Source organism: Amphibalanus amphitrite, unplaced genomic scaffold (genome assembly GCF_019059575.1).
Source record: "Amphibalanus amphitrite isolate SeventyFive unplaced genomic scaffold, NRLGWU_Aamphi_draft 000284F_arrow, whole genome shotgun sequence".
Lineage (NCBI taxonomy): Eukaryota > Metazoa > Arthropoda > Thecostraca > Balanomorpha > Balanidae > Amphibalanus > Amphibalanus amphitrite.
In genome coordinates, this window is record NW_024881779.1 from 466,501 (window position 1) to 492,325 (window position 25,825).

A 25,825-nucleotide genomic window follows, 5' to 3' on the forward strand; every position below is an offset into this window, starting at 1 on the left:
GGCGCAAAGCCGAAAGCTCCCGAAACTGTATTTTGTCTTTTTGAAATTTTATATCTTTTGGCTAATATGAGAGTAAGGTTAATATCTCTTATTATTATATTCAACGCGTTTATACAAAATAACCGCAGGTTGTTTGAAAAGACAAACACTATTCGTTAGAATTGTGTTTTTCTATTGAAAAACAACCGGAGCAGTCGTTCACCGGGCTATGTTTTCCATACTTGGCCGCGGATTGGGGCACGTCCTTGCTACCTGCCCAAACTACTGCAACGATTTTTGTAAAAATTTCAGGGTATAGACTTTCGAAGGCGATCTAGCTGCTGGTACCGGTCGCTACTCGCTCAGAATTCTTTTGCGCGTGGCACGTGCGTTTCCATTTTCCCCATTTTAAGTCAATATTGGGGGTGTACCCCCAATATTGACATTGGTATTGGTATAAAGTAAAGTAATCTTGGGTGTACCGACCATCGGCGAATCTAATAGAACTTACAGTCTTGGAATTTACTAAAAGAGAGCGAACTACTAAGAAATAACTCCATCCCTCCATCCGCTTCATTCCAAATCGATCCCGCGCCAAGGCCGTTCCCGCGCAAGGCCGTATAAGATCCTGCGATCTTTTGTCAAATTTCTATCTTGTGATGATTTTCGCTTGCGCTAGCATGAATGCGCTTCATCGTAGCTGGAGAACACGAAACGTAAACAAACGGCCTGCCTGCTTAGACAATTGTGGCGCAAAATTTTGTGTTTATTGTAGTGGAAAAAGGTTGAAACTTTATTCGAGGAGGTTTACTAGGAGTGTATTAGTATTTTGGCTGCTATTTTATTGGAATATTGATTTCATTGAGATATATCGAGCTACATTGAAGTGTATCTTTTGGCTGTGCAGCTCAAGATTTTTTGAATAATGGAAAGGGATTTCAGGCCCAGAGCACAGGCATTGACTATCCCTGACCCAGTACACATTGTTTTCAGTCCACAGGTTTTGATAAGTGTCATTTCTAATCTTCACAGGTTTATTTGAGTCTCAATCTCCACAGTGTCATTTCTAATCTCCACAGGTTTATTTGAGGTGAACCTTGACTTCACATTGTGTGGCACCGACACAGCCCTTAGGACACCCTAAATGTTATGTGTTATTCAAGTTTAATGTTGCAAGCTATGGGTGGAATATGCCTATATCCTATGATATAAAACACCACCTAGCACTTATTTACATTTTCCATCCTTGCAAAGTTTTTGGGTGAATGGGACTAACATCAGTATATTGATATTGATATTCATTTGCAGGCTGAGTTTGAATTGTGCTGACATGCTAAGATTGAATAACAGTTATGTCTGAAATATAAGTCAATAAGTACATGTTCTAAAACAAAATGAAGCAGTTCTTCAGCAAAGGACCTCTGCAAAGTAAGTGAATGATCTAGCATGTTGTAGATAGCAAGTTACATTTATTGAGGAATGATTTTTGGGAATCTGGCTATCCTAGTATATATCAGATGGTCTTATCCCTGGAGATGCCCAAACTATTTTGTTCCTTTGATGTGCCTTGCTCACATTGGGCATACAGTGGCATACAGTGTAACTCAGCATTGCATTGCATATGGGAGGCATTTGCTGTGTGGTGCATAGCCGTGTTCTTGCGATAAGCTCAACTGCAGTTATGCAAGAAGTTCCTCATTGTAATTCACTGTTGTAGTTTATTGAGACAAGCACTAAGCGAAGAGACCACCGAGTCATTTCCATTAGAACGATGCATGTAAGGTTGAGATTGTTGATCTTAACAACTGATTTACGTGGAAGACATTTGGGCCTGAACTGTTTATATAATGACGCCGAGCTGCAACAACAACGAACTGTTTATATAATGACGCCGAACTGCAACAACAACGAGTCACGCGACACGCTTTCACGCGATGCGTGAAAATCCAACGGTGTCACCATTTCAGCATTCCATATGTTCATGCCCTTAACGGGTTAACCTGCATTGTCACCGTTTTCACTAGCAAACATGTGTCTGCGTTCAGCCATATGACTTGTGATTATTGATGTTGAGGAGCCGTCGAGTTTTGGTTCGGCTGTGAGCTGGGCGAACCGCCGGTATTAGGCGGTAATGACGGCGGCGCCGGTCGTCGGTGGTGGGGCGCCCGTGGGCCGGGGAGGGGCACCGCCCATGTCTCTGGGGCAACAGGCGGTCGATGCGACAGTCGGTGCGCGCGCCGCCGGCCGGCCCGCGGGCGCCGGCGGCGGCAGTGTGCTGTGGTGCGCGGCCGGCGCGCGTGCGTGTCCGTGTGCGTGGGTGGGTGCGCCGGCCGAGTGCGAGAGGCGTCTCGGTGACGGAGTGACGCCGCCGTCCGCTGTAAGCTGCTAGGACTCCGCGGCCCGAATGTGACGTCCGTCTGTCTGTGCGTCCGGCCACTCCCGTTCCCCGGCCCGAGCGCCGAGCAGTGACCGGCCGCCGCGCGCCGTCCGACCCGTCCGTCGGACCGGATCAGACACTGGCAGTTGCTCCACAATGCGGTCCGAACACATTGAACTGAGCAACGTTGGCACGGTGCTGAAAGGTTAGTAGGGGCGGCGCCACCCCGGCCACCGCTTCACGGTTTCTCTCCCCCTCCCCCTCCCAGTCACGACCCCATCGATTGTCGTCAGTCAGCAATCGGAGCGGCGGCCGCCCGCCGGCGTCAGCACTGCGAGACCCGGCCCGACCTCGGCGGCCCAGAGCCGGAGCTGTGGGCCGCGCGGCCTCCTCCGGCCCGCCCGCCATATGGTCACCGCGCCGCCGGCTGTTGACCTTTCCGATTGGGGCCAGTTGAGTGGGATTGCCGTGCCTATCGGCTGGCTCTGTTGACGCTGCTGCACAGAGCAGTTTTAGCGGGCCGGTGGCTCGCCGGTCCGGCCCGTGTCTGCCCGTCACTGCGGTCCGTGTCTGTCTGCCCGTCACTGCGGTCCGTGTCAGCCCGTCACTGCGGTCCGTGTCTGCCCGTCACTGCGGTCCGTGTCAGCCCGTCACTGCGGCCCGTGTCTGCCCGTCACTGCGGCGTCGGCCCGTTAGCAGACCTGTCAGGTCGACGGCTCTGTACTGTCGGACGTGACTCCACATCCAGACGTGAGCCGCCGCGCTGCCGTCAGTCGGGCTGTGGGCGGGGTACGGGGGTAGTAGGCACCACACTGCCGGGTTGGGGTGGGTACTGTGGTCGCCCGGGTAGGGGATGGGTCTGTGGTCGCCGCTGGTAGTGGTGCCAGGGTGGGAATTCGATACGGGTCGGTGGCATCGCCGCGGGAGTCTGTTTCACAATGGTCGGACATTGAGCCTCCGCCGCCATGGGTTCAAGGTATTGCTGCTTATCGACCCAGTCTGCGAACAATGGGAAACTCCCCGCGAACCAACCGCATTACGGATTCCGTATAAAGTGCCTATTCAGTGTCTTCGTCCCTTCCCGTGGAACGACGCTCTACCTATTCACTGATCATTGACAGCCCGGCAGGTGTCACGGCCCGGCTGCTATGAACGGTGAACTGTGGGGGAGACAGGACGGGGTCAGTGTCTCGTTACCCTCGTCCATTCACCACGGTAACTGACCGATCAGCAGCGGGCGGCTGTCAGCACGTGCGTGTCCAATCTCAGGTGCGTGACTGGCCGTGCATGGGAGGGTTGCTGCAGTCTGCACGACCTCTGAAAACGCCCCAAATGATAAAGGTGCGTGTACGGTGGGTGGGCAGTTGAACAGAGTTGATAGCACAACACACAGCCAGCACTCTCAACATTCACCATTTGGATCCGTACAGGCTCGTCGCTCGGGTGGTGGAACCCCGTGTATCAAATTAACGATTCCCCATCTCCGTGTCCGTGGCCTCACGCCGTCATCTGGACTGAATCTCTGGTGGCCTTTGTTGGAAGGGTTCCAGATTCTGACCTCAATGGAATTCATTGATTACTCCAGTCCTGTTGCTATTTGTTGTGGCCTATTCACCGTCATTCTTTGGGTACGAATGCCTCCTTTGAAAAGCTCTGATTCCAGGCGCGGCTAAATTAAAGTTTGTAGGCATCAATAAGGCATCCTGCAGTGCTATTCAGATTCTTTCTGTTAAGAACTCGCCCCGGTAAACATGTTCGATGATTGTCAGTATCTATCGCTTTGGTAGGTAGTGGTCTGCTGAGCCGATCCCACTGAAGATGGCGGGGCGGGGAAGGACGCTCCGTCTTCCTTCCCTCAGATGACGTCACTTTTAGCTGGTGCCGAATGCCAATCAGTGAACGTTGTGCGTTGCTGGGAGACGGGCGGCTCGTTTGCTTTACGTGCGCAGCCTCTGAGTCCGGTGGCGAGTCAGATGGGTCCGGAGAGGTGCATTCATAACTGAGTCATCGATTTATCTGGGAGGCGCCGTCCCGGCCGACTGCCCCCCCCCCCCCCCCCCCCACCTGTCCCGGTCAGGGGCGCCTCCGGTCGGCTGTTCAGTCCCCTCCCCCCCCCCTCCCCGCTCAGCGCGACGCAGACAGCCAATTATCGCGGCCAGTGGACCGGACTGGACGGTCGGCATCAGCTCTGCATCGGACCTACTGCTCGGAACACCCGAGGAGAGCGGAACTGTCCAACAGGGACACCCACGGAAAGCGGCGCTGTCTAACAGCGAGGGCACCCACAGAGAGTGGCGCTGTCTAGTCACAGGGACACCCACGGAGAGCGGCGCTGTCTAACAGGGACACCCACGGAGAGCGGCGCTGTCTAACAGGGATACCCACAGAGAGCGCTGGTGAATCCCTCTGAAAGGGCACTGTTAGACGATGCCCTGTATAACCGGGACACCACTGTCTGGCGGGAACACATAACTGTCTGACCGAAATACACCAGCGCTGAGCGCGGCTAACTGGAACACCTAGAGAGCTCAATGTCGGACCTAGCCGGCAGGGCTATCCGATATATTCGCCTTTTGATACGCCTCCTGCGCTAAGACTGTCGCGAATATTGCTTACCCGTCTGTGCCAGCTGGGAGCTCGTTCCACCAGGTCTCGTCCCAGCGGCGGCGGCCTCCGTCCGTCTCCGGCGGCCGCCACCGCCCCACTGGGCGACTTTGGGACCGCGGCGGTATGGCCCGCTGTTTATTCGCGCCCGGCAGCTATCTGCGGTCTCATGGGCTGATGTCAGCCGGCGGGCCGCGGCCAACCGCGGACGGCGGGGCTGCACAGTCGGTCCGAGCCCCGCGCCCGGGCCTGCCGCGCCGCCGCCGTGTGACTTGAGCGTGCATATTGGTATCCGGCCTGTCAGGAACTGAACGACGCTTGCTTTCCGTTGTTTGGTTATGCATATTGCTGGGCTGAGTATAAAGTTCATTAAAATCGTGCGAAAATAACCATTTACTCTGGTGACGTATATTTAAAGGCAGCAAGCTTCAGCATCGTGAGAGGAGAATTGCCTAACCTCGCTCGATCGACCTGATCTAACGAGACCTGACCTGACCTGACCTGATCTAACGTGACCTGACCTGACCTGACCTGCTCTCTGCTCCGGACCGTCGCTCGGTGTCCCAAAATGCCCAAGTTACAGTTGTTTGGCTGGTGCCTGTCGCCTCTGCTGCACAGTGTGCGCGACACGGCCCGGCACGTGTGGTCCTTTCGCAGTGTTTCGGTGACTAGTGCAGACGAGTGCGCTGATACGCCAGCAGAGAGCCGTGAGTCCCCCCCCCCCCCCACCCGTACCCTCCATACCTGCTGCATTTTGTCAACTAGACGTATAGACCTACATTGATGTGTTATTCTTTTACGTATTTGAGTGCTGTGTTTTCCACACGTTTCGCCCGTTTCCCACCATACAATGTTACGAGCACCTACCTCCTTTGTGTACCTACGTATCCTCCGTGTACCCTGTGTGACGCCCCCCCCCCCCCCCCCGGCCGTCTCCAGATGAGGACTCGCGCTCGGTGGCTACCGGCGCCCCCGAGGTGCCCGAGTCGCGCACCGTCTACATCAACAAGGAGCAGCCGCCCAACAAGTGCATGTCCAACTCCATCACCACGGCCAAGTACAGCGTGTTCTCCTTCCTGCCCAAGTTTCTGTTCGAGCAGTTCCGGCGCTACTCGAACATCTTCTTCCTGTTCATCGCGCTGCTGCAGGTCAGTGAGGGAATGTTCCCCTCAGTTTCGGATAGTTTCCGGCCAGTTCCGGATAGTTCCGGTCAATTTCGGCCAGTTCCGGTCAGTTCCGGTCAGTTTCGGATAGTTTCGGCCAGTTTCGGCCAGTTCCGCAGTGTTTTGGTGGTGCACAGCGAGGAATGGTAAAATACGTCTGACAGGGATGGATAGGTTCACAATAAACGTCTTTCATTGTGATCGATCGAACACAATGTTAGAAAATTGTATTATTGGAATTACATCAGAGGTAGGCATAAGGCAACATCCGATCGGTGGCTATTATCGTGCAAAATTAGAAACTGAAATCTTTGTTTTCTCTGCTGGTGTAGTCTGTCCTAAAGCTTTTGTTTGATTTTGTTTTTTTGACACAAGGTAGCACAGTACAGCTTTCACATCTAAGTGATTTGTTGAGTTCACTGCAAATTTCCATGTTTTCCCAGTATTGTTTGTGATTTCCGTCAATGACGAATTGCAAATGTTTTTTTACATGATTCGTCCGATCCACCGCCTCGCCTCGCTCCGGTTTTATCCATCTCATACACCGAAAGTTTCCCGGTCTCTCACTTATTGACCGTTATTGTAGGTTTTATGCTACGTCAATTACTTCAATTTATGCCATCATACGTCCTTGATTGAGCTTGTTATTGACTTTTGGATCATTATAAAGTTCCAGGCTGATACTGGCGAGTGAGAGGTCATAAATCTATGCAGCGTGAAAATACACAGATTATTGGATATGCTGTCTGTCAGTTAGGACCTATCAATGCCTCCACTAACTATATTGCTTGGACGATAAAGAAGCCGATATATTTTATTCCCTGACAACCTTAGTGTCGATAGGCTCAAGGCCATCCCTGTTTACGTCCTGCTTCTCACCTAACTGTTCTACTCTGCTGTCTGACCCAATCATTTCCCTTCAGATTGCTAGTGAGAGAACCGATAACGACCGCATATTGGGCTGCTTTGAAGCTCCTTCCCGTAACAACAAAAAGCTGTGTTGTTGAAATGGCCCCCGGCTGTCGATATATCGGCGCGCCGTGAGATTTCCGCCGGGGCGCCCACGGTTTGTCGGGAGGTGTTTTTCGCCGGCGCGGTTCGGTGCCCCACTGAGGAGATGATGGGGCGTCTATCGACTCACCAGCCGGCCGGCGCGGCGCGGTTAATTGGTCCCGGACGCCTCCGCGGCCGCTGCAGCACCGCCGCAAGCAAGCCCGGCGGACGTAGGGTGCAGAGCCAGACTCTGGCTCGGACCGACCGTTGCCACCGACCACCGAGCCGCCTCAGTCCCGATCAGACATCCACCCGAGGCGAGGTTCAGGGGACTCCCGTCCTGCGACCGAACGCCCATCGTTCGAAGTGACAATCCCCATATCTTGCCGGGAATAATCATCATGATCATGTATTTGCATTTGCCCAGCGGCGCGATGCGATAACCCGGCCGTTGACTCCCATCGTTACAGATGCAGTGCTTTGTTTGTAACTGCGCTGCAGCTGCCGCGCAGTTGCATGCACTGGTGGAGCGGTGTTCGCCGAGCCGTTCCATGAATCATGGCCGCAGTTGTTGATTTTAAACGACCACACGCCCTGCACTGGCCAATGGGAGTGCAAGGATTTTGAAGCGGACCCTGGGACTGGTTTGGTGTTTGTCTGATGGGCCTCACCGGCCGGACCCTCTGCACCCTCAGGTGGGGGGGGAGGGGAGGAGCTGACGTGTGTTTGGACGGTCGGATGCAGCTGCCCCCCGTGTGGGGACTCCCCACCTACACGGTCATTGTTACCGCGTTGACCCCAGAGGCCGGGCTGACCTTCCCTCCGGGGAGGTGACGCTCCCGCCCACGGCGCAGCAGCTCGTTGGCGCAGGTTGAGGGGTCGTCAGACGTGGGGTCGCGGAGTTCGAGGGCCTCCTGATGACGATCCCTTTCGGCGTCAAGAACCAGTGTAACCTGAATGTGCTTTGCAAAATGCAGTTACAGATATAGTTACAGTGTGGTGAGTCGTCTGTCACTGAACGGTGGATAGTGCACAGACCAGCCTGCCCACAGTCCAGTGTCCAGGCCCGGCAGCCCAGCAGATGCCGTGTCCGCCCCGCGTCCCACGGTTCGGCATGTCCGCGGTGGTGGATACCCCACGGAGGGCCGCAGGTGGACGATCGACCGTTCCCGGCACCTGCCGCGGTCAGCCGCCCACCGCCGCGTGGTGGGGAGGTGTGTGGGGGTGGGGTGGGGGAGGAGACACAGTCTGCACCTGCGGTACTTAGCGGCTCAGCTCTATACCGTGCAATCCGGTGCTGTTCATGTCCCTCCCTCGTGGCCTCTCCGGGGGGGGGGGGGGGGGGACTGTACCCAGCCATCCGGTACTCGGATAACTCGGGGCTCCAGGACTCCGGGACCGGCCGGACTTTGCATTGCAAAGGCATCGCATGCCAGCATAATGCACGTCGCACGTGTTACATAGCAGTTACATGAAAACGGAGCAGTGGTCTAGGCCGGTATATCCACTGCGCCAGCCGCCATCGCACTAGAGAGCGACACTGGCGGCTGACGTTATACCAGGATGTCGTGTCGTCTACCATGGTGAACGCGGGGACAAAGGTCATCTTATGCTCCCTCCCGAGGTGAGAATCGTGAATCTCAACAAGCTGAAGCTGTCATTCAGGCACACCCGACTGACCCGTTTGTCCTTTACCGGCGATCTGTGTCTGTGTGCAGAATATGGGTAGCAGCGTCTTCACTGAAACAGTCATGAGGCAATACGCAGGGTCATTGCTGACTCCGGGCAGGTCAAATGCCTGGGAAATGGGAATGACTCATGCTCGAGATATATTCGAGCGAGCGAGATGCCTTTTTCTATTCATTGTCAAACTAGTTCAAGAAACCATTCTCATGTTTGCCGTCTTTTCGTGGCATGGAATGCCGGGTGATTATGGTCCATTATTGAATGCCAGTCTTCAGATCGAAACATGCACGCTCTCTATACCTACAGATACAGATGTAGTTCTCTATACTTACTACGCTCTCTATACTTTTTCATTATCTATCGTCGGGTGTTGAATTGTCTGCCACAAGCCCCGTATTCCCGGCGATTTGTAAAGTATATCGCGGTGTACCGTTGCAGCTCAGTACTCGCTGGAACTCGCCGAGACCACCTCGTGGCCGGGGAGCCGCATGAGGCCGCGTTCACCGCCGGACCGTGAGACGCCGGGCCCAGATCAGACGGATCGGCCGTCCGTCCACCGGCCGCCATTCAGCCGCAGACTTCCGGATCTTTCCCGGCGACTTTCCCCGGAGTTGGACCGTCTTTCTGATCCCGTGGTCTCAGGCGCGGCAGGCTGTCTAAGGAGGCTGGCTTTGGCGGTATGTGGTGCCCGCGCCGGGCCGGACCGGGCGCTATGGAATCCTGCAGATCGGCCGTGGTGACGAGGAAACATTTCAGGTAAAATTCCGCCCCGCCGTCATTGCCGCGAGGTGCAGTCGGCGGTACCTACTTGTCGGTGGATCCGCAGCAGACAGTAGACTTTTGACCAGTCTAATCACAGTAATCACGCATGTTTGAACTGCGCAGCAGCATTCGTGTAGATCGCGTGCTTCAATGACTGATTCCAAAAGCGATGTTGCACTTGCCATATTAGCGGTTCTCCGCAGCTGAGACATTCCTGCCGCCGTGCGACCGGTACCGCTGCCGCTGCCAGCCGCTGCCAGGCTAACGGTGCCCTGGGAGTTGGACCGGTACCGGTACCGCTGCCAGCCGCTGCCGCTGCCGCTGCCGCTGCCAGCCGCTGCCAGGCTAACGGTGCTCTGGGAGTTGGGCCGGGGCCGGCGGCTGCGGTCAGTGGGGCGTCAGTCGTCCCAGTCCGACCCGGTTCCACTGTTGTTGAAGTATATCTCCCCGTGGCGGCAGTGCCCGCGGCCACGGCAGCCGGCTTCTGCACTAATGACGTCATTTATCAGCTGGCGAACACAGCCGTCTGCGCCGCGGACGGTGTCGGCCTTTTTCATACCTGCCTCCATAAGGTGGTGTTCTGAAATCAAAATGGATCGGTGAAATAAGGTCGGATAAATGAGCTGCGTGTGTTATTTATGTTTAATATTCCATTCAACTGGCAGGGAATACCGCCTGCGAATAGTCGGTTCCGGGTTTCAGAATATGTAATGTTCCTGAAGAATCTTGGTTCAGTCGGTTTACTTTTGGTTCAGTCTTGGGTTCAGTCTGTAGGATGGACATAAAGTGCTGTCTGTCGCCCAATGCGCGCGAGAAACTAGGAGAGCTTGACTAGAAGAAGACTAGAGTCGAGAGACTATAATAGCAGTTGTGGTTAATCTCCTGAGGCACCCTCATGATGACGGGCTTATGTGGGGATTCACGCTGAGTGGACGGGCAACCTTAGAATATGACCCCAGTAAAGGAATACCCTCACTGATATAACGTGGTTGGTGACTCTTCGATGGTGTGGTGTTGTTACATCCGGTGACAGATGTGGCATTACCCGACAATCGGCGGCATGCTATCTTGACCTTATCTCGGTCCCCGACTGAGTCGCAGACTGCGTGTTTATGTATCAAATCACCTCTGTATGATGAGTACGTTACCTGCGCACCGTACCCGGCCCTGTGCCCTCCGCCGGGACCTCGCTCCCGGCCGGGCGGGCCCGTCTCCGCCGGTAGGTCGCCACCCTGCGGTACCGGTGCCGGTCCCGGTATGGTGCGCGCCCGGCCGTGTTTCCGGCCACTTCCGGGCGCCGGCTAGCCTCCGGTGGCTCTCTTATTGATTGGTGGGGGCGGCGGCGGCGGCGCCGGCGGGCGGCCCACCAATCGCTGGGATGCCGCCGGTGGGCGTCCAGGAATCAGATTCGGGCGTCTCGGAATCAGGTACGGACGTCTCTGAATTAGGCACGGGTGTCTCGGAATTACATACGGGCATCTCGGGCTCAGATACTGGCGTCCGGAACTCAGATACGGGCGTCCCTGAATTAGATGCGGGCTTCTAAAGCTCAGATACGGGCGTCTCAGACTCAGGTACGGGCGTCTCGGACTAAGCTACGGGCGTCTCTGAATCAGACACGGGGTATGAGGCCTCGGAATGTCTCGGATGTGAGTCACGTAATCGGACTGGTATAATCGGTCACGGGCCTAGGAGGGTTTCCGTTGGGGTGGAGCATTAGTCAGCCCGTGTGGCTCCCCGTGTGTTGACGGTCCCGACTGCTGAGTCACGGTGGCCTGGTCATGGCGAGCCGCCGGCAGTTCTCATGGAGCAACCATGGAGCGGAGCGGACTGGTCACGCCCACTCGGACAGGGTCCGGGTGCGCTGCCTTGACAGGGTTCCCTGTCGAGGACTAGGGGATGCGTCCAGGAATTGAGCAGGATTGCAAGACATGCAAATTGCAAAATATAATCAACCGTGACTTTGTCGCAATAAAGTTCTCCATGATTCAGTGTTTGAATCTTGCATTGTTCCAATAAGTTCCACTCTAGACGCCGGCGCCGGCCGGCAGCTCGCTGTGCCATTGCGCTCCCAGCGGGGAGCAGGTGTTCCTCTCCTCTCCGCTCGGCGGGGTGAACTGCGCTGAGGAGCAGAGTCCCGGCCCGCCGTACCGTACCGTCTGGGGCGCCGACAGCCGCCGGCTGGTCGCTGATCGAACGCTCCCTCCGCTCACTCCGGCGCGGCGGCCGGTCGCTCGTCTGTCCGTCGGTCGAAAGGCGTCAGGCCGATGGTGCGGGCGGGGTATTTCTGTGCCAGGTCAATGTTTGTACATCGTTTTGCCGAATTCGCTTGAAATTTTTCATTGTGCTGAAATATTTACTGTGTAGTCGAGGCTGGCCTCTGAATTAGTGCGCTATGCCAACATCAGGCACCAAGCCGAATGTATTTTACACGCGTTTGTTGAAGAAGTCGTCACACTGTTCCATGCAGGTGGCACCGATCAATACAGTTGACAGTTGACACATTTTCCCTGGTACTGCTTCGATTCCCATTCTTTGCTCCGTCCCGACGGACCCTGTGAACCCTGTGGAGCGACTCTGTCCGGCCGCCGCCAGCAGCTTGGTGTGGGTCCGTCGTCCGGCCGTCCGATTACTGCTGCCCAGATCTGTCTCAGCGGACGGACGGACGGACGGAACTTCCTTCTCTCGCCTCTGTCCCGACCGGCATGCTGCCCCATCAGACGCCCCCCCCCCTCCCTGATCCGGCCCCTACTGACGGTTTTCCTCCCCTCTGTTGCAGCAAATCCCGGACGTGTCTCCGACGGGAAAGTACACCACCCTGACGCCGCTGGTGTGCATCCTCACCATATCGGCCGTCAAGGAGTTCATAGAGGACTGGGTGAGTGCCGCCGGGAGGGGGACTGGGTGAGTGCCGCCGGACCGGGAGGGGGGACTGGGTGAGTGCCGGGAGGGGGAGAGGGCTGGGTGAGTGCCGCCGGGAGGGGGGACTGGGTGAGTGCCGCCGGACCGAGCGCCGGGAAGGGGGACTGGGTGAGTGCCGTCGTACTGAACTCCGGGAGGGGGGACTGGGTGAGTGCTGTGGGACTGGGCGCCGGGAGGGGGACTGGGTGAGTGCTGCCGGGAGGGGGACTGGGTGAGTGCCGCCGAACCGGGAGGGGGGACTGGGCGAGTGCCACTGGACTGGGCGCCGGGAGGGGGGACTGGGTGAGTGCCGCCGGACCGAGCGCCGGGAGGGGGGACTGGGTGAGTGCCGCCGAACCGGGAGGGGGACTGGGCGAGTGCCGCCGGACCGAGCGCCGGGAGGGGGGACTGGGTGAGTGCTGTGGGACTGGGCGCCGGGAGGGGGACTGGGTGAGTGCCGCCGAACCGGGAGGGGGACTGGGTGAGTGCCACTGGACCGGGCGCCGGGAGGGGGGACTGGGTGAGTGCCGCCGGACCGGGCGCCGGGAGGGGGACTGGGTGAGTGCCGCCGGACCGAGCGCCGGGAGGGGGGACTGGGTGAGTGCCGCCGGACCGAGCGCCGGGAGGGGGGACTGGGTGAGTGCCGCCGGACCGAGCGCCGGGAGGGGGGACTGGGTGAGTGCCGCCGGACCGAGCGCCGGGAGGGGGGACTGGCGGTGGTCGGACCTGTCGGGCGCTACTGAACGGGCACGGATGGGCAAATAAGACGACACCGGTTGGCAGACACGAACAGATCGAAGCCATCACGTCTTTCAGTTGTCTCTGTAGGAGTGAGAGATGTTGATGTTAAAACGCCTTGTTCCTTTCAACGAGATAGTCTTTGCATGGTTTGTGGTATGTTCAGAGGCCCCGTCGGCTGCTGGCTTCCCCGTGAACTGGTCTATCTCACTGGTCCATGTCACGGAACATTGGCTGACGCCACCCCACATGCCCCGCCGTGGGAGGCTGCGCTGGCGCCAGTTCGCATGCCCCGCCGTTGATGTGTTGTTGAGGCCGTGTTCTAGCCCATAGCTGGTCATGCGGTCGGGCTACATTCCAGTGAATCAGGCCAGGGCCGCCCTGTGTGCTGCTCTGTGGCCGGCGCCGGGGACCGGGCCGCCGGCCGTTACCCCGCTGTACCGCTGATCACGGACAGTGCACGTGTCTGTCGGCTGTGACCGGATGAAAGCCCGTGACTGGATGAAAGTCTGGGACGGCATGAACGCCTGTGACGGGATGAAAGTACGTCTCTGGATGAAAGTCTGTCGAGTGTGGTTGGATGAAAGCGGCCTGTCGCCGGCCCGGGACCGTGCCTGGGTACATAATCTGCTGGTCTGCAACTGGCGCGGCGTGCCGGCCGGCTCCGGCAGTTCGTGTTCCATATCTGTTCTAACGGTGCCGCGCTGTGTTCTGGCAGCGGTGCCAGGGGTACCACTAGGAGAGGGATGGCGGGGTAGAGTGACAGAGAGGAGGAGGAACGGGAAGTCAACAAGTGGTGCTCGCATAATGGCGCTCCGGGATATACGACCCGGCTATGTGGGGGAATGCGATATTCGTAAGCCCGGCTGAGCCGATGATGGCCGGAGTGTCGGGAGGATGATAGCCTCAGGGGGGGGGGGGGCGGGGTCGTCGGCAGAAGGAGGTGGAGAGCGGGTAGTGACGGAACCGTGTCATAAGGTGGCGTCAGACCAGACATGACGCCTCATTCTCCGCCTCACCTCAGCCGGGACATTTTGACGCGTCATCACTCTCCGCGAACGGAACTCGATACACCACCCGTCTTTGTGCGGGGAATCGTTACGAGGCACTGTGCTCGGTCTGCGGTTCACTGTACGCAGGTTGCCGTGATGTCATTACACGCAAAGTGCTAGTCAACTCCCACGGACGGGTTTATGTGTTAGGTATTCTTTTCGCCTCGGTCCTGGGGGAACTGGGCTAAAGAAAAAAATACTGATGTTTCGGTTAAACGTTTGCAGTAGCTACTTTGGTTTCCCCTTTGTCACACCACTACATATTACACTTTAGACTAAACTTACAGTTTGTCGTCGTGCTTCCAAAGCAGAAAAAAGTGTTTTGTCAATCCGTCAGAAATCCGAGCATTCTGGGCAATGAGCATACCGACCAGTAAATGGCCCGCACTGGGTATTATTCTGTCCCGTTGTGGTCGGCTGTCCACCGTCCGGCCCGGTCCGGCGCGGCCGGTCCCCGGGGTGTCTGAGTCATCCCGCGGGTGCCGGCCGGCCGCCGCGCCCCGTCACTGGCCAATAGCAGATCGGTGTCGGTCGCCGGCCCGCCCTAATGGAGCGGTAATACGGGTCGGGTCGGTGTGGAAACTGTTCCAGGTCACGGCACGGTACCCGGCGGCAGCAGCGGGTCAGAGGCAGACTGACCAAAGGGTCACGGAGGGTCGGTGGCAGGCCGGGTCACGGAGAACTATATCTCGGGCTGCTATGTTGTATGCGGGTGCTCCTATATGTTGTCTGGGAAAGTCTATCACCTGGACTGCCCTGTTGTCTACGGGTGACCCCTCTGCCCATTGTCTGTGCCGCCGACCCGCCCCTCCCCGTGGTCTAGGCGTGGTCATATTCTGTTGACCCCTTCCCTCTCCCCGTGGTTTGGGCGTGGTCATTCGGGTGACGGCCGGCGGCCGGGTGGCCGACGACGGGCCGACCGCTGATGTAACAGTGTCTGGCACCGCCGTGCCGTCTGACCGGGGACCACGCCCCCGCCGCCGCCCCACCTGGGACCACACCGGCCCGACCCGCCGGGACCCCGCCCTGGTTATATACGGCCGGCGCCGCCACTCACGGCCGGCTCCCGAAATACAGCCGCGGCCCGCCGAACGACCGGCGCCGGCCGCGCCGCGCCACCGCCGGCTTTGTGGCGGCTATAGGTCACGCCACCAGGCGGGAACGATCCGAGCGGGTACCGTGAGGTCCTGAGACAGACTGCACTGGGCGGGCGGCGGGCTTGTGCTTCAAAGGGACTGCTCCGCCAATGTAGTACTTCAGAGCTGAACCGACGAAATTTTTCACTTTGAAGTGAAACGACGGAACATTTGATTGCAGCGCTGACAAATAACCGAGCTTAGGGAAATTGGAAGCCATTTCCCAGAGTGACCATATTGTTTGACGATGGATCGGTAAAATTCTCGCCATTTCAGGACTTCTTCCACAGATTGTCCGTCATTTATCGGAAGCCATTTACTTTATGTCACTGGGTCACGCGGAGGGTCGATGGCCTCTCATGTGACTGACCAGTGAGTCAGAGGGGCCGTGGCCCGGGCCCGCCCGTCCATCTATCCGTCTATATCGGCCGCTCTCGGCCCGTCCTACAGCGGAGACGGTCCGGCGGCTCCGGTCTGCGGCACCCGGTCCGCTCGGCCGCCGGTCGATACCATACGGTGTCTCCGGACGGGCGGCCTCCTCTCTACGGACCGCTCCGGACGCTCCGGACTCCGGACTCGGGCTCCGGACTCCCGACTCCTGACTCCGGGCTCCTGGAAGATCCGTCCAGCCGGGTGGGCAGAGTTCAGTTCCTGCCGAGTTTGACACACCGGCCGTCGACCGGACTTTTCAAAGGAGCTCCTTTGTTATTTTACTCGAACGCTTCCATTGTTCAAACTCGTTTGTGGTAGTACAGGGAAGACTAACGTAGCTTCGAGCCGGAGCCTTTTCCTGACGTGTGACTGTGAGCAATACATGCAAGAACAGGTGTTGTGTTTTTGTTGGTGTAGATTTCGTCGGGGTGTGTTTATTTTCGGTTGCCTTGGGTCGATAGCAATATCCCCGTGTCTGCACGGTGTAACCCGGTTTTATGCTCTGGGCTAAGCTGAAGATTGAGCGTTAACCAGGTCCACGGCGCTCATAGTCCAGCGACCGACTTGGCAGTGTCACGCTCTTTCTCAGGACAAATAGCGGAAAGAAAACTGTGAAAACACATTGTGATCGAAATAGCCAAAACATGCCGTATTTGCACGGCATACTCGTACACTCGGCAATGTACTGCGATTATCGTCATTTGCATAATGCACAGGAAGTGCGAGGAAAATGATCCGGAAAATGTGCCTGTGGCCGGCAGCGCCGATGACTCTGCCGTGTGTTGGACACGGATCGATTTCCCCGACTGCCGGTGCGTGTCGGCCACGGTCGTTTGGTCGGCGGGGATGGACGCCCCGCTGAGAGGAAGCTATAACGGCTGTCGACCCCCGCCGCCGGGCCATAGCGCCGGGTGTGGCACCGGCCAGTGACATTTATCGGTGGCTGTAATGCGCTTGTGTATGGGATGGTCTGGAATTGGGAGCATCATTGGCAATAGCACTGACCAAATGGATTGCATTGACATAGAAGGGTCAGGCTTTTGCTGTTATACAGAAAAGTATAACCATGATCATATTGTTCCATTCCATTGTTGTTTTTAACTTATGTATACGTCCCTATATTTACCGTGATATTACGGCAGTTTCTCCATCTATCTCCGATCTGTATTTCTATTGTGTCTAGACATCGTCGGGCGCTTAAAAATGTGCATTCACCACAGTTGCGAAAAAAACATCGTCAGGGAGAGCACAGTTCGCTGCCCTCCGCGCCTGCTGACTAGCTGCTGACCCGTTCCTTCTCCCTCGGCTGCCCGCAGAAGCGGCACCGGGCCGACGACGAGATCAACAGCCGGCAGGTGGAGGTGCTCGACCACCACAACTGGCAGTGGAAGCGCTGGTCAGACGTGGTGGTCGGCAACATCTGCAAGGTGCGCAGCGACCAGTACTTCCCCGCCGACCTGGTGCTGCTCTCGTCCAGGTCAGTGGGGCTCTGGCGGGGACCCCGCCGGGGAGGGGGGTTTATTCCTCCGCAGGGAGAGGGGGCCTCCAACTCGGGGGCTAAAATTCCGTACTGCGTCAATCGTGCGCATATTCACCGCCTAAGCTCAGTGCACAACATGAGCTGTCTGCTGTAGTTCCTCGCCGCTCTGCTTCTCACCACTGTCTCTCTGTCCCCGCCAGTGAGCCGCAGAGCATCTGTTACATCGAGACGGCCAACCTGGACGGCGAGACCAACCTGAAGATCCGCCAGGGCCTTCCGCAGACGGCGCGCCTGCTCGACACGCGAGACCTCGACCAGCTCAGTGCCAGCGTGGAGTGCGAACTGCCCAACCGGGTGCTCTACGAGTTCGTCGGCACACTCAAGGAGACGGGCAAAACGTGAGTGTCGGCGGCGCTGCTCGGGATGCAGAGTAGAGGAGAGAGTCCGGGGTGGGCGGAGCGGGGCCGGGCGGCCACTGAGGGCGCCGGTCACTGGCCGCCGCGGTGTCTCTGTTGCCGAGCACAGAGCTGGTAACATGTCACCGCGCCGGACAGATCCCATTTGAGAAGATTACAAACGAAATTTCCGCGGCACGTCTGCGCTGTGATATGTTCTCGGTAAACATATTCAGCATCTTGAATGAATATCTAGTTCATATTGCAAAACAACTGTCTCTTGAGTTGCATTGTTCTCTGAAATCTGATTGTTATGCAAATCTGCTGTTCTAATGCACTTTTCCATCTGTCATTGGCTAAAAGGCCTATGGCCCGACCAACCGTTGCAAGACTATTTTGCCCGCTGGACCTCTGCGCTTCCCTCACCTCACCCCCCCCCTCCCCCAGCGCGGTGCCTCTGGGTCCCGAACAGCTGCTGCTGCGTCCCGTCCCCTCCCCTGACCTCCCCTGACCTCCCGTGACGTCCCCTCGCAGGGCGGTGCATCTGGGGCCCGACCAGCTGCTGCTGTGTCCCCCTCCCGTGACCTCCCTGACCTCCCCCCTCCCCCAGCGCGGTGCCTCTGGGTCCCGACCAGCTGCTGCTGCGTCCCGTCCCCTCCCCTGACCTCCCCTGACCTCCCCTCTCAGCGCGGTGCCTCTCGGGCCCGACCAGCTGCTGCTGCGTCCCGTCCCCTCCCCTGACCTCCCCTGACCTCCCCTCTCAGCGCGGTGCCTCTCGGGCCCGACCAGCTGCTGCTGCGCGGCGCCAAGCTGAAGAACACTACGTGGGTGTTTGGCGCCGCCGTCTACACGGGTCACGAGACCAAGCTGATGAAGAACAGCTCGGCGGCGCCGCTGAAGCGCAGCACTATGGACAAGGCGACCAACACGCAGATCATCTACCTGTTCGGCCTGCTGGTGGTGCTGTGTGTCATCAGCGCTGTGGCCAGCGAGGTGTGGACCAAGGCGCACCAGGCCACCGACTGGTACCTGGGACTCGACGGTACGCACTGCCGCAGGGGACGGCGGGGACAGGGAGGGACTGGGTGGGGTGGCCAGGGGAGGCTGCCTGAGGGGGTCATTGGCGGGAGAACGGGACAGGGTGGGGAGAGGGGGGATAGACGAAAGACAGGACCGGGCTGAATGTGACCTGAGGATGGAGCGCCAATGGAAGGGATAATTATTTTCTGTATTTGTTATGGAAGCCCGTTGTTTTCGTCGTCTGGGCTGTCATTCTTAGAGTGATTAGAGAAAGGAGTCCACGGAAAGGTACACGGACTATTCGTGTCTGGTGGTGCCCTTGTCTGTGTGATAGTAATGGAGAGCTTCCGTGTTGATACAGGTTTATTGGGCCATATTCATGGCTAATGTCTGTTTCCTTGTCCTGTACGTAGGCTTGTCTGGTCTGAACGTCACGGGTTGTTGTTGTTGTTGTTGTTTGGTTTTGTCATATATTCCAGCGCGCTTCTGCTGTTTCAGAAATGTCTACGGTAAATTTTGGATACAACCTGCTGACGTTCATTATTCTATACAATAATCTGATTCCGATATCGTTACAAGTCACAGTCGAGATCGCTAGGTTCATTCAGGTGAGTGAGCTACTGCTCCGCAGTGGAGGTCTTGCTAGTTGCTTTCGAGGTTTTGTAAGTGGCTTGGCTTGTTTGTATTTATTTGTGCTAGATGTTCGCATGTTCCGACTTACTGGCTCCTGTGTGGGTTTCGGTTTTTTGGTTGGCTAAATTGGCCCCTGGTGTCTGCACGCGTGTTAACCCACGCCGCCGTATAAGTGGGATAAAGCGAGGTTGGTGGCTGCACCTTGTGCATAAATACAATACTAAATGACAATCAAACCCTACATAGTAATGCCTGTCTCACATAAGCATACACTGAATAATGAGCGCAGATTCCCTTGCGGATCTGCATATCGTTTTACGTTATTGACTTGTATTTCTGACTTCATTTACCACAGAGGCACATGTACTAAGATTAAGCACTCTGCGCCCGCATTGTGACTTATTGTAACTGCTGCCTGCTTTCTGAAACGCCTCGCTATTGCGCCGGTTGTTACTGCTCTTCTAGCCATCCTCATCGCACGCGTTACACGCTAGTAAGTGTGGAGGTTCTTGTCTTATTGAACGAGTCATTTCCTGTTTATTTTCTGTTTGTTTCCTCTTTTTTGTTGCTTTCATTTTCTTCGTGTGATGGTTTGCCTAGTGTGGTTAGTGGGCTCTTGTTCTTACTCCTAGTTGCCGGCCGTTATGTAGTGTGTACTCGTGTTATGGTGATAGCTCTCTCCCCGTTCAAGTCACGTCACACCCTCCCCGGGCAGACGTGTGGCCAGATCCTCCCCGCCCCCACCCACTCACTGCCCTCTCACCGCCGCGCCTGTGCCTGCTGCCCAGATCAGACGGAGCGGCTGGAAACGCCGGCCTCTAACCGGCCGGGTCAGACTGGTCTGACCGTTTGACAAGCCTAATATCTGGTCTCTAATGATAGCAGACCAGAGCATGTGACTGGAGGGTGCCAGGTAGCCTACTAAATAACATCAAATTATCATAGTGGAGCCATTTATGCGGCAAATGTTGTGCCCAGCCTGCTGTATCCCCGCGAGGGCACTCAATTCGGGCCTGTTCTGCATATCGACTGCTATCAAAGCGCAGCCCCGCCGCCGCCGCGGTCCGCCGCCCGGTGTGACCGTGCTGACCCGATCCCGCCCCGCCAGGTGTACCGCACTGACCCGACCCCGCCGCCGCCAGGCGCTCTACATCAACATGGACCACGAGATGTACCACGAGCCGACCGACACTCCGGCCATGGCGCGCACATCCAACCTCAACGAGGAGCTCGGGCAGGTCAAATACGTGCTCACCGACAAAACAGGCACGCTCACACAGAACGTGATGGAGTTCAAAAAGTGCACCATCGCCGGCGTCAAGTTCAGCTCGCTGGATGAGCTGCGGCAGGCGCTCCAGGTGAGGAGAACGGTCGGGGAGCGGAGTGGGGGGGGGGGGGGCTGGTGACGTAGGATGGGAGGCCGCAGTGGCCGGGACTGAACGCCAACGAAACTGTCGGTTTGCTACTGAGAATGCATGGTGCGTTCTATGCTGGATGTACAGGTCTCGCGAGATTAAGCGGTAGGTTTTGCACTTTTACATTTCCGGTTATATCTCAGAAACTAATCGATCTACGATGAAGCCATTTTACACGATCATGGCCGGCTTGTTACCCAACGAGTCGATCGCATCTTCAACACTTAAAAGCTTAAGACGACGAAGATATAGCCTGAAGTACACTAAATTTTCTAGGTGCAAAACCTACCGCTAAAACCCGCGAGACCTGTACATGGTTTAATATGCTCAATCGATACCCGATAGTTCACGATGGTTAACCGATATCGGTCTTCGATAACATGCCGGGCAACTGACGGTGAAATTATGGAGCAGGATTGGAACCGCCGTTCACCGGCTACTTGATGGGGACCTTCTGGTAATGAAGCATATGGGACCTCGCCTGACAGCGCCTGGTCGGAACCCTGCCGGGCCCCCGGACAGGGCCTTGGCCAGAGCCCCGGCTGTCAATTCGTATACGGAAACGGCTGGCACCAAACGATGCGTCTTATAAACAACGGCGGCCAGGCGACTGACATTTACTGTGCAGTTCGTGAATGACCGGCCGGTCGTCGGCGCTTTGAATGGCACAGTCGCCAGCGGCCGGCGCCGTTCCACTGTGCTGTGGTGACCGTACGTGAATAGCCGCGGCCCACACACCGACTGTACCTCCGACTGAGCGGGGCGGCGCGGCGGTGAGCGTGGTGTTCGATCGGGAATCTGTTCCCGGTGGTCGGCTGAATGAGCTCCGGTGGAGACGGCCGGCCGACCGACGCGGTGGTCCGGGGAGCCGCATTGTCGGAGAGGTGGGAGGGGGAGGAGAGAGGGTGGGAGGGAGAGGAGAGGGTAGGAGCGGCGGAAAGGACGGACGGAAGGCGGGAGGCCAGATAAAAGGGTGACGGATGGCACGCCAGAGTTCGCCCAGCCGGAGGATCTGAAGGACGGGTGATTGTGCGGGAGATGACAAATGGCGAAAAATGGCGCGCGATAGGTCGGAAGGAGAGTGATGTGGGCCCGTGAGAGAGGAAAGAAATATGAACCGGCAGGAAATGATTGGAGATCAGAGCACCACTTTGACATAAAATGCACGCTGATGATCAGACTGGATCTCTGTCTTTAACGTCGGTATGACTGTTCTCAAGCCGACTCTAAAAGTGATGGACTAATGACGGACCGTCAGCCACTGCACCACGTCTGGTGCGGGGCTCTCACGGGTCCGTGGCCCGGCCCACTGCCGCTGAAGTGGAAACTCGAGTCGCGCCGAGCGCCATGTGGCCTCTCTGACCGTGTTTGTCGACCGGACAGCCCTGAGTGGGTCATGCGTCAGCGCCGCCGCGGCTCTGTGGGCCTGTGCCTACAGAGTGGGGTGGTGGTGGGTGTGGGGCGGAGTGGAGTGTGCTTTGGAAGGGGAGGCGAGTCTGCGGCGAGATATAAAAGGATGGGCGGTAATGAGCTTTAAGTATGCTATTGACGTTTTCAATTAAATCGTCATGCCACCTGGCTGAGTTTTTGATTTGGCTGGCTGTGAAATATCAGCCATATTGATGTGAATTGGCGTTCACCGAAGACATCCATTTCGCCAGACGTTTTCTGACCGTAGCCTGCCTTTGTCAGTGACCTCTAGTGATGACCTCACTGACCTCTCCCCCCCCCCTCCGCTCCCCCCAGGACCGCGACCCGGACCTGAAGTCGCCGGACGCCGTGCAGGACTTCCTGATGATGATGGCTGTGTGTCATACGGTGATTCCTGAGGAGCAGGAGCGCAGCACGGGAACCATCGTCTACCACGCCGCCTCCCCAGGTCAGTCGCCGGCGCCGGGTCGCCAGGTCAGTCGCCGGGGCAGTCTCTCCAGGCCAGAGGCCTCCGTTGATACTCTCATTGCATAAATACCTCGACGTGTTGTACTTTCTAATCACCTTTCATTACCGACGGTCTTGTCTCGGCGCGTTGTGCTACGTCTGCCGAGCTGATCGACCGCCGCTCGGCGTCCCATTCCGTCTCCAAACTCTCTCTGGCATTTCCTGACTTTTGTGCAATCAACGCCGGTACGGCCTCAGCGTCCGGCCCTGTCGTGAACTGTCGCCAGTGACATTATTAACGACCGCACGGCGGCCGCTCAAATGAGCCTCTCCGCGCCGCGTGGACCGCTCCGCCGCTCCGAATGGCTGCTCGGCCACCGCCAGACGACTCCGCGCGGCGATACGGGGCAGATGGGCGGCGTCCGTCTCACTTTGAGCCGACGGCGCTCAATTAGTGCCCGCAGACGGCGGCGGGAGCAGCAGAGACGCGCGAACTTGTGTCCGTTACTGCTGGAGTCGACAGCGGCGCGCCGTCGGTCGGTCGGTCGGTCGGTCGGTCGGTCGGTGTAACCCTCTCTCTCTCTCTCCCGGCAGATGAGCGGGCGCTGGTGGAGGGCGCCCGCCGGCTGGGGTTCACGTTCACCACCCGCACGCCTCAGACGGTCTCAGTGGAGGCGTACGGCCAGCTGCTGCAATTTGACGTGCTGAACGTCCTGGAGTTCACCAGCACTAGGAAGCGCATGTCGGTCAGTGGGGGACGAGGGCGGGGAGGTCGGGGTAACTCGGGTACTATGGGGAATATCGGTCAGTCGGCGGGGGACGGGGAAGGTCGGAGTAACTCGGGTTCTCCGGGAATGTCGGTCAGTAGGGGACGGGGAAGGTCGGAGTAACTCGGGCTCTCCGGGGAATTCCGAATGTCTCTGTGTGGGACGGTGGCAGCTGGGGAGAGGCAGCACTGTGGGTAACTCGGGTTCTCCGTGGGGGGAGGGGGGCGGATGTGAGGGCAATAGCAGCGGACCAAGATTGTGTCGTGGGATGTGTGCTTCCGTTAAAATCAGCCAGATCCGCTCCCTGCTGTGTGGGATTCTATAATTCTATGGCAGTGACTATTGTGTGGGAATGGCTGGCTTGGAATGCAGCTGTGGCGGCTGTCTGGGAATGTATCGTAGTCTGTCCGGGCCGCCGGCTGTCTGGGAGGGTATTGAGGTCGGTCCCGGCCGCCGGCTGTCTGGGAGGGTATCGAAGTCTGTCCGGGCCGCTGACTGTCTGGGAATGTATTGAAGTCTGCCCCGGCCGCCGGCTGTGGCCTGTGAGACGCGCCGCGCGTGCCCGCGGACCGGCGCCGTGCCACCTGTGGCCGTGCTCGTGATTGACCGTCGGCCGCAGCTGGCGCACCCGCTGGCCGCCACCGGTACACCTGGGGCGGGCGGAACTGACATCAAAGACGGCCAATGGGACACGGCGGCCGACTAGAACCGAGATAACCGCCTGTCTGTGGCGGGGTCGATATTATGCACAACTGGGAATAGGATAGCTCTAGTCGGTTTTACTGGGAAGCCAGGCCCCTCAGTGGGTGTACAATTCATGAATCTGGGACACGTGTGACAGGTAGTTATGAAGCTGCATTATTCATGCTTAGCTGCTGTTCGCTGTCTTGTAAATTGGACAATCAACTTTGCTTCATCTCCAAGCCTGTTTTCTGGAATTCATGCCTTTCCAGATGTCTGGTTCCAGCCGCAATCATATCGGCACAGTCCCGCGGCTCCCGCCTGCGACCAGCTGCCCCGAACCTCGCCGTGTATGGTGACCTGACCTGACCTTCCCTGACCTTCCCTGACCTGACCTGACCGGTTCCCCCGCTCCGCTCAGGTGATAATCCGTCAGCCGAACGGCCGGATTCAGCTAATGTGTAAGGGCGCCGACACGGTCATCTACGAGAGACTGGGCGACCCGCGCTACAAGGACGACACTCTCTCTCACCTGGCTGAGTTCGCCAGCGAGGGCCTGCGTACGCTGTGTCTGGCCGTGGCGGACATCCCCGAACAGGAGTACAAGGTAACCGGGAGGGAAGGGATAGAGGAGGGACAGGGAGGGCCTGCGCACGCTGTGTCTGGCCGTGGCGGACATCCCCGAGCAGGAGTACAAGGTAACCGGGAGGGAAGGGATAGAGGAGGGACAGGGAGGGCCTGCGCACGCTGTGTCTGGCCGTGGCGGACATCCCCGAACAGGAGTACAAGGTAACCGGGAGGGAAGGGATAGAGGAGGGACAGGGAGGGCCTGCGCACGCTGTGTCTGGCCGTGGCGGATATACCCGAGCAGGAGTACAAGGTAACCGGGAGGGACGCGGGGGAGGCGGGAGGCGGGTGGGAGGAGTGGGCGGGGACTGGGAGGCGGAGGGGCGGGCAGAGCCCCCGGTGCCGGCGGCGCTGATGAGGCCACAGGGAGGAGAGGGGAGGGGTCGAGCTGGTCGGTGTCGGGTGCCGCCTTGTTAATGGTGTGTGTACTCGCCCCGTGTCGGCTCTCACGGAACACCCGCCGGTGGACACCCTCTCCGGGCCGCTGGCTCAGGGAGACTCTCCAGTACTGAGCTCTGAGAACCTCCCACGGCAGCTCAATAACTGTCCCAGACTGGCGGCTGCCGGGTTTTTATTTCAATGGTTCTATGCCATTCAATGATTGGCTGGTTGGAGTGGTGTGACGTGCCTCTTACTGTGGTACTGCCGTCCCTCAGGAGTGGCAGGAGACCTACCACAAGGCGTCCACGGCCATTCAGTGTGATGTGATCCTTATTGTCCGTCCCTCAGGAGTGGCAGGAGACCTACCACAAGGCGTCCACGGCCATTCAGTGCCGCGAGGAGAAGGTCGAGGACGCCGCCCGGCTGATCGAGACCAACCTGGTACTGCTGGGAGCCACCGCCATCGAGGACAAACTCCAGGACAAGGTGGGTTAAACCGGGACAAACCCCAGGACAAGGTGGGCTAGACCGGGACAAACTCCAGGACAAGGTGGGGTAGACCGGGACAATCTCCAGGACAAGGTGAGGTAGATCGGGGACAAACTCCAGGACAAGCTGGACTAGAGCACAAACTCCCAAAGCGAGGTGGGTTGGACCGAGTGTACCGCGGCCCGGCCACGGAATAACAGTTAATTATGGACGGCGTCGGGGCGGCGGGTAAATCA

At 57.8% G+C, this 25,825-nt stretch overlaps 1 protein-coding gene across 12 annotated transcripts in view; it reads left to right on the forward strand.

Annotated features, from left to right (window-relative positions):
- Nucleotides 1-770: 770 nt before the first annotated feature.
- The window catches only part of LOC122387357 (probable phospholipid-transporting ATPase IA), a 36,921-nt gene continuing 11,866 nt past the window's right edge, over nt 771-25,825 (forward strand). For 5 of the 12 annotated variants that reach the window (XR_006257561.1, XM_043377465.1, XM_043377468.1 and 2 more), the window contains exons 1-12: nt 5,049-5,667; nt 5,900-6,108; nt 12,344-12,442; nt 17,140-17,300; nt 17,504-17,701; nt 18,463-18,740; nt 19,217-19,326; nt 20,494-20,709; nt 22,513-22,645; nt 23,239-23,390; nt 24,514-24,699; nt 25,449-25,586. Coding sequence is in view for 10 of the 12 variants with exons in the window: in XM_043377465.1 (XP_043233400.1) it covers nt 5,529-5,667; nt 5,900-6,108; nt 12,344-12,442; nt 17,140-17,300; nt 17,504-17,701; nt 18,463-18,740; nt 19,217-19,326; nt 20,494-20,709; nt 22,513-22,645; nt 23,239-23,390; nt 24,514-24,699; nt 25,449-25,586 (2,019 nt within the window). In the remaining 2 variants the exon portion in view is untranslated. Of the gene's footprint in view, nt 804-1,287; nt 1,408-2,248; nt 2,562-5,048; nt 5,668-5,899; nt 6,109-12,343; nt 12,443-17,139; nt 17,301-17,503; nt 17,702-18,145; nt 18,163-18,462; nt 18,741-19,216; nt 19,327-20,493; nt 20,710-22,512; nt 22,646-23,238; nt 23,391-24,513; nt 24,700-25,448; nt 25,587-25,825 lie in introns of those variants that run through there. The other 7 variants (XR_006257562.1, XM_043377471.1, XM_043377474.1 and 4 more) reach the window with 5 other exon arrangements.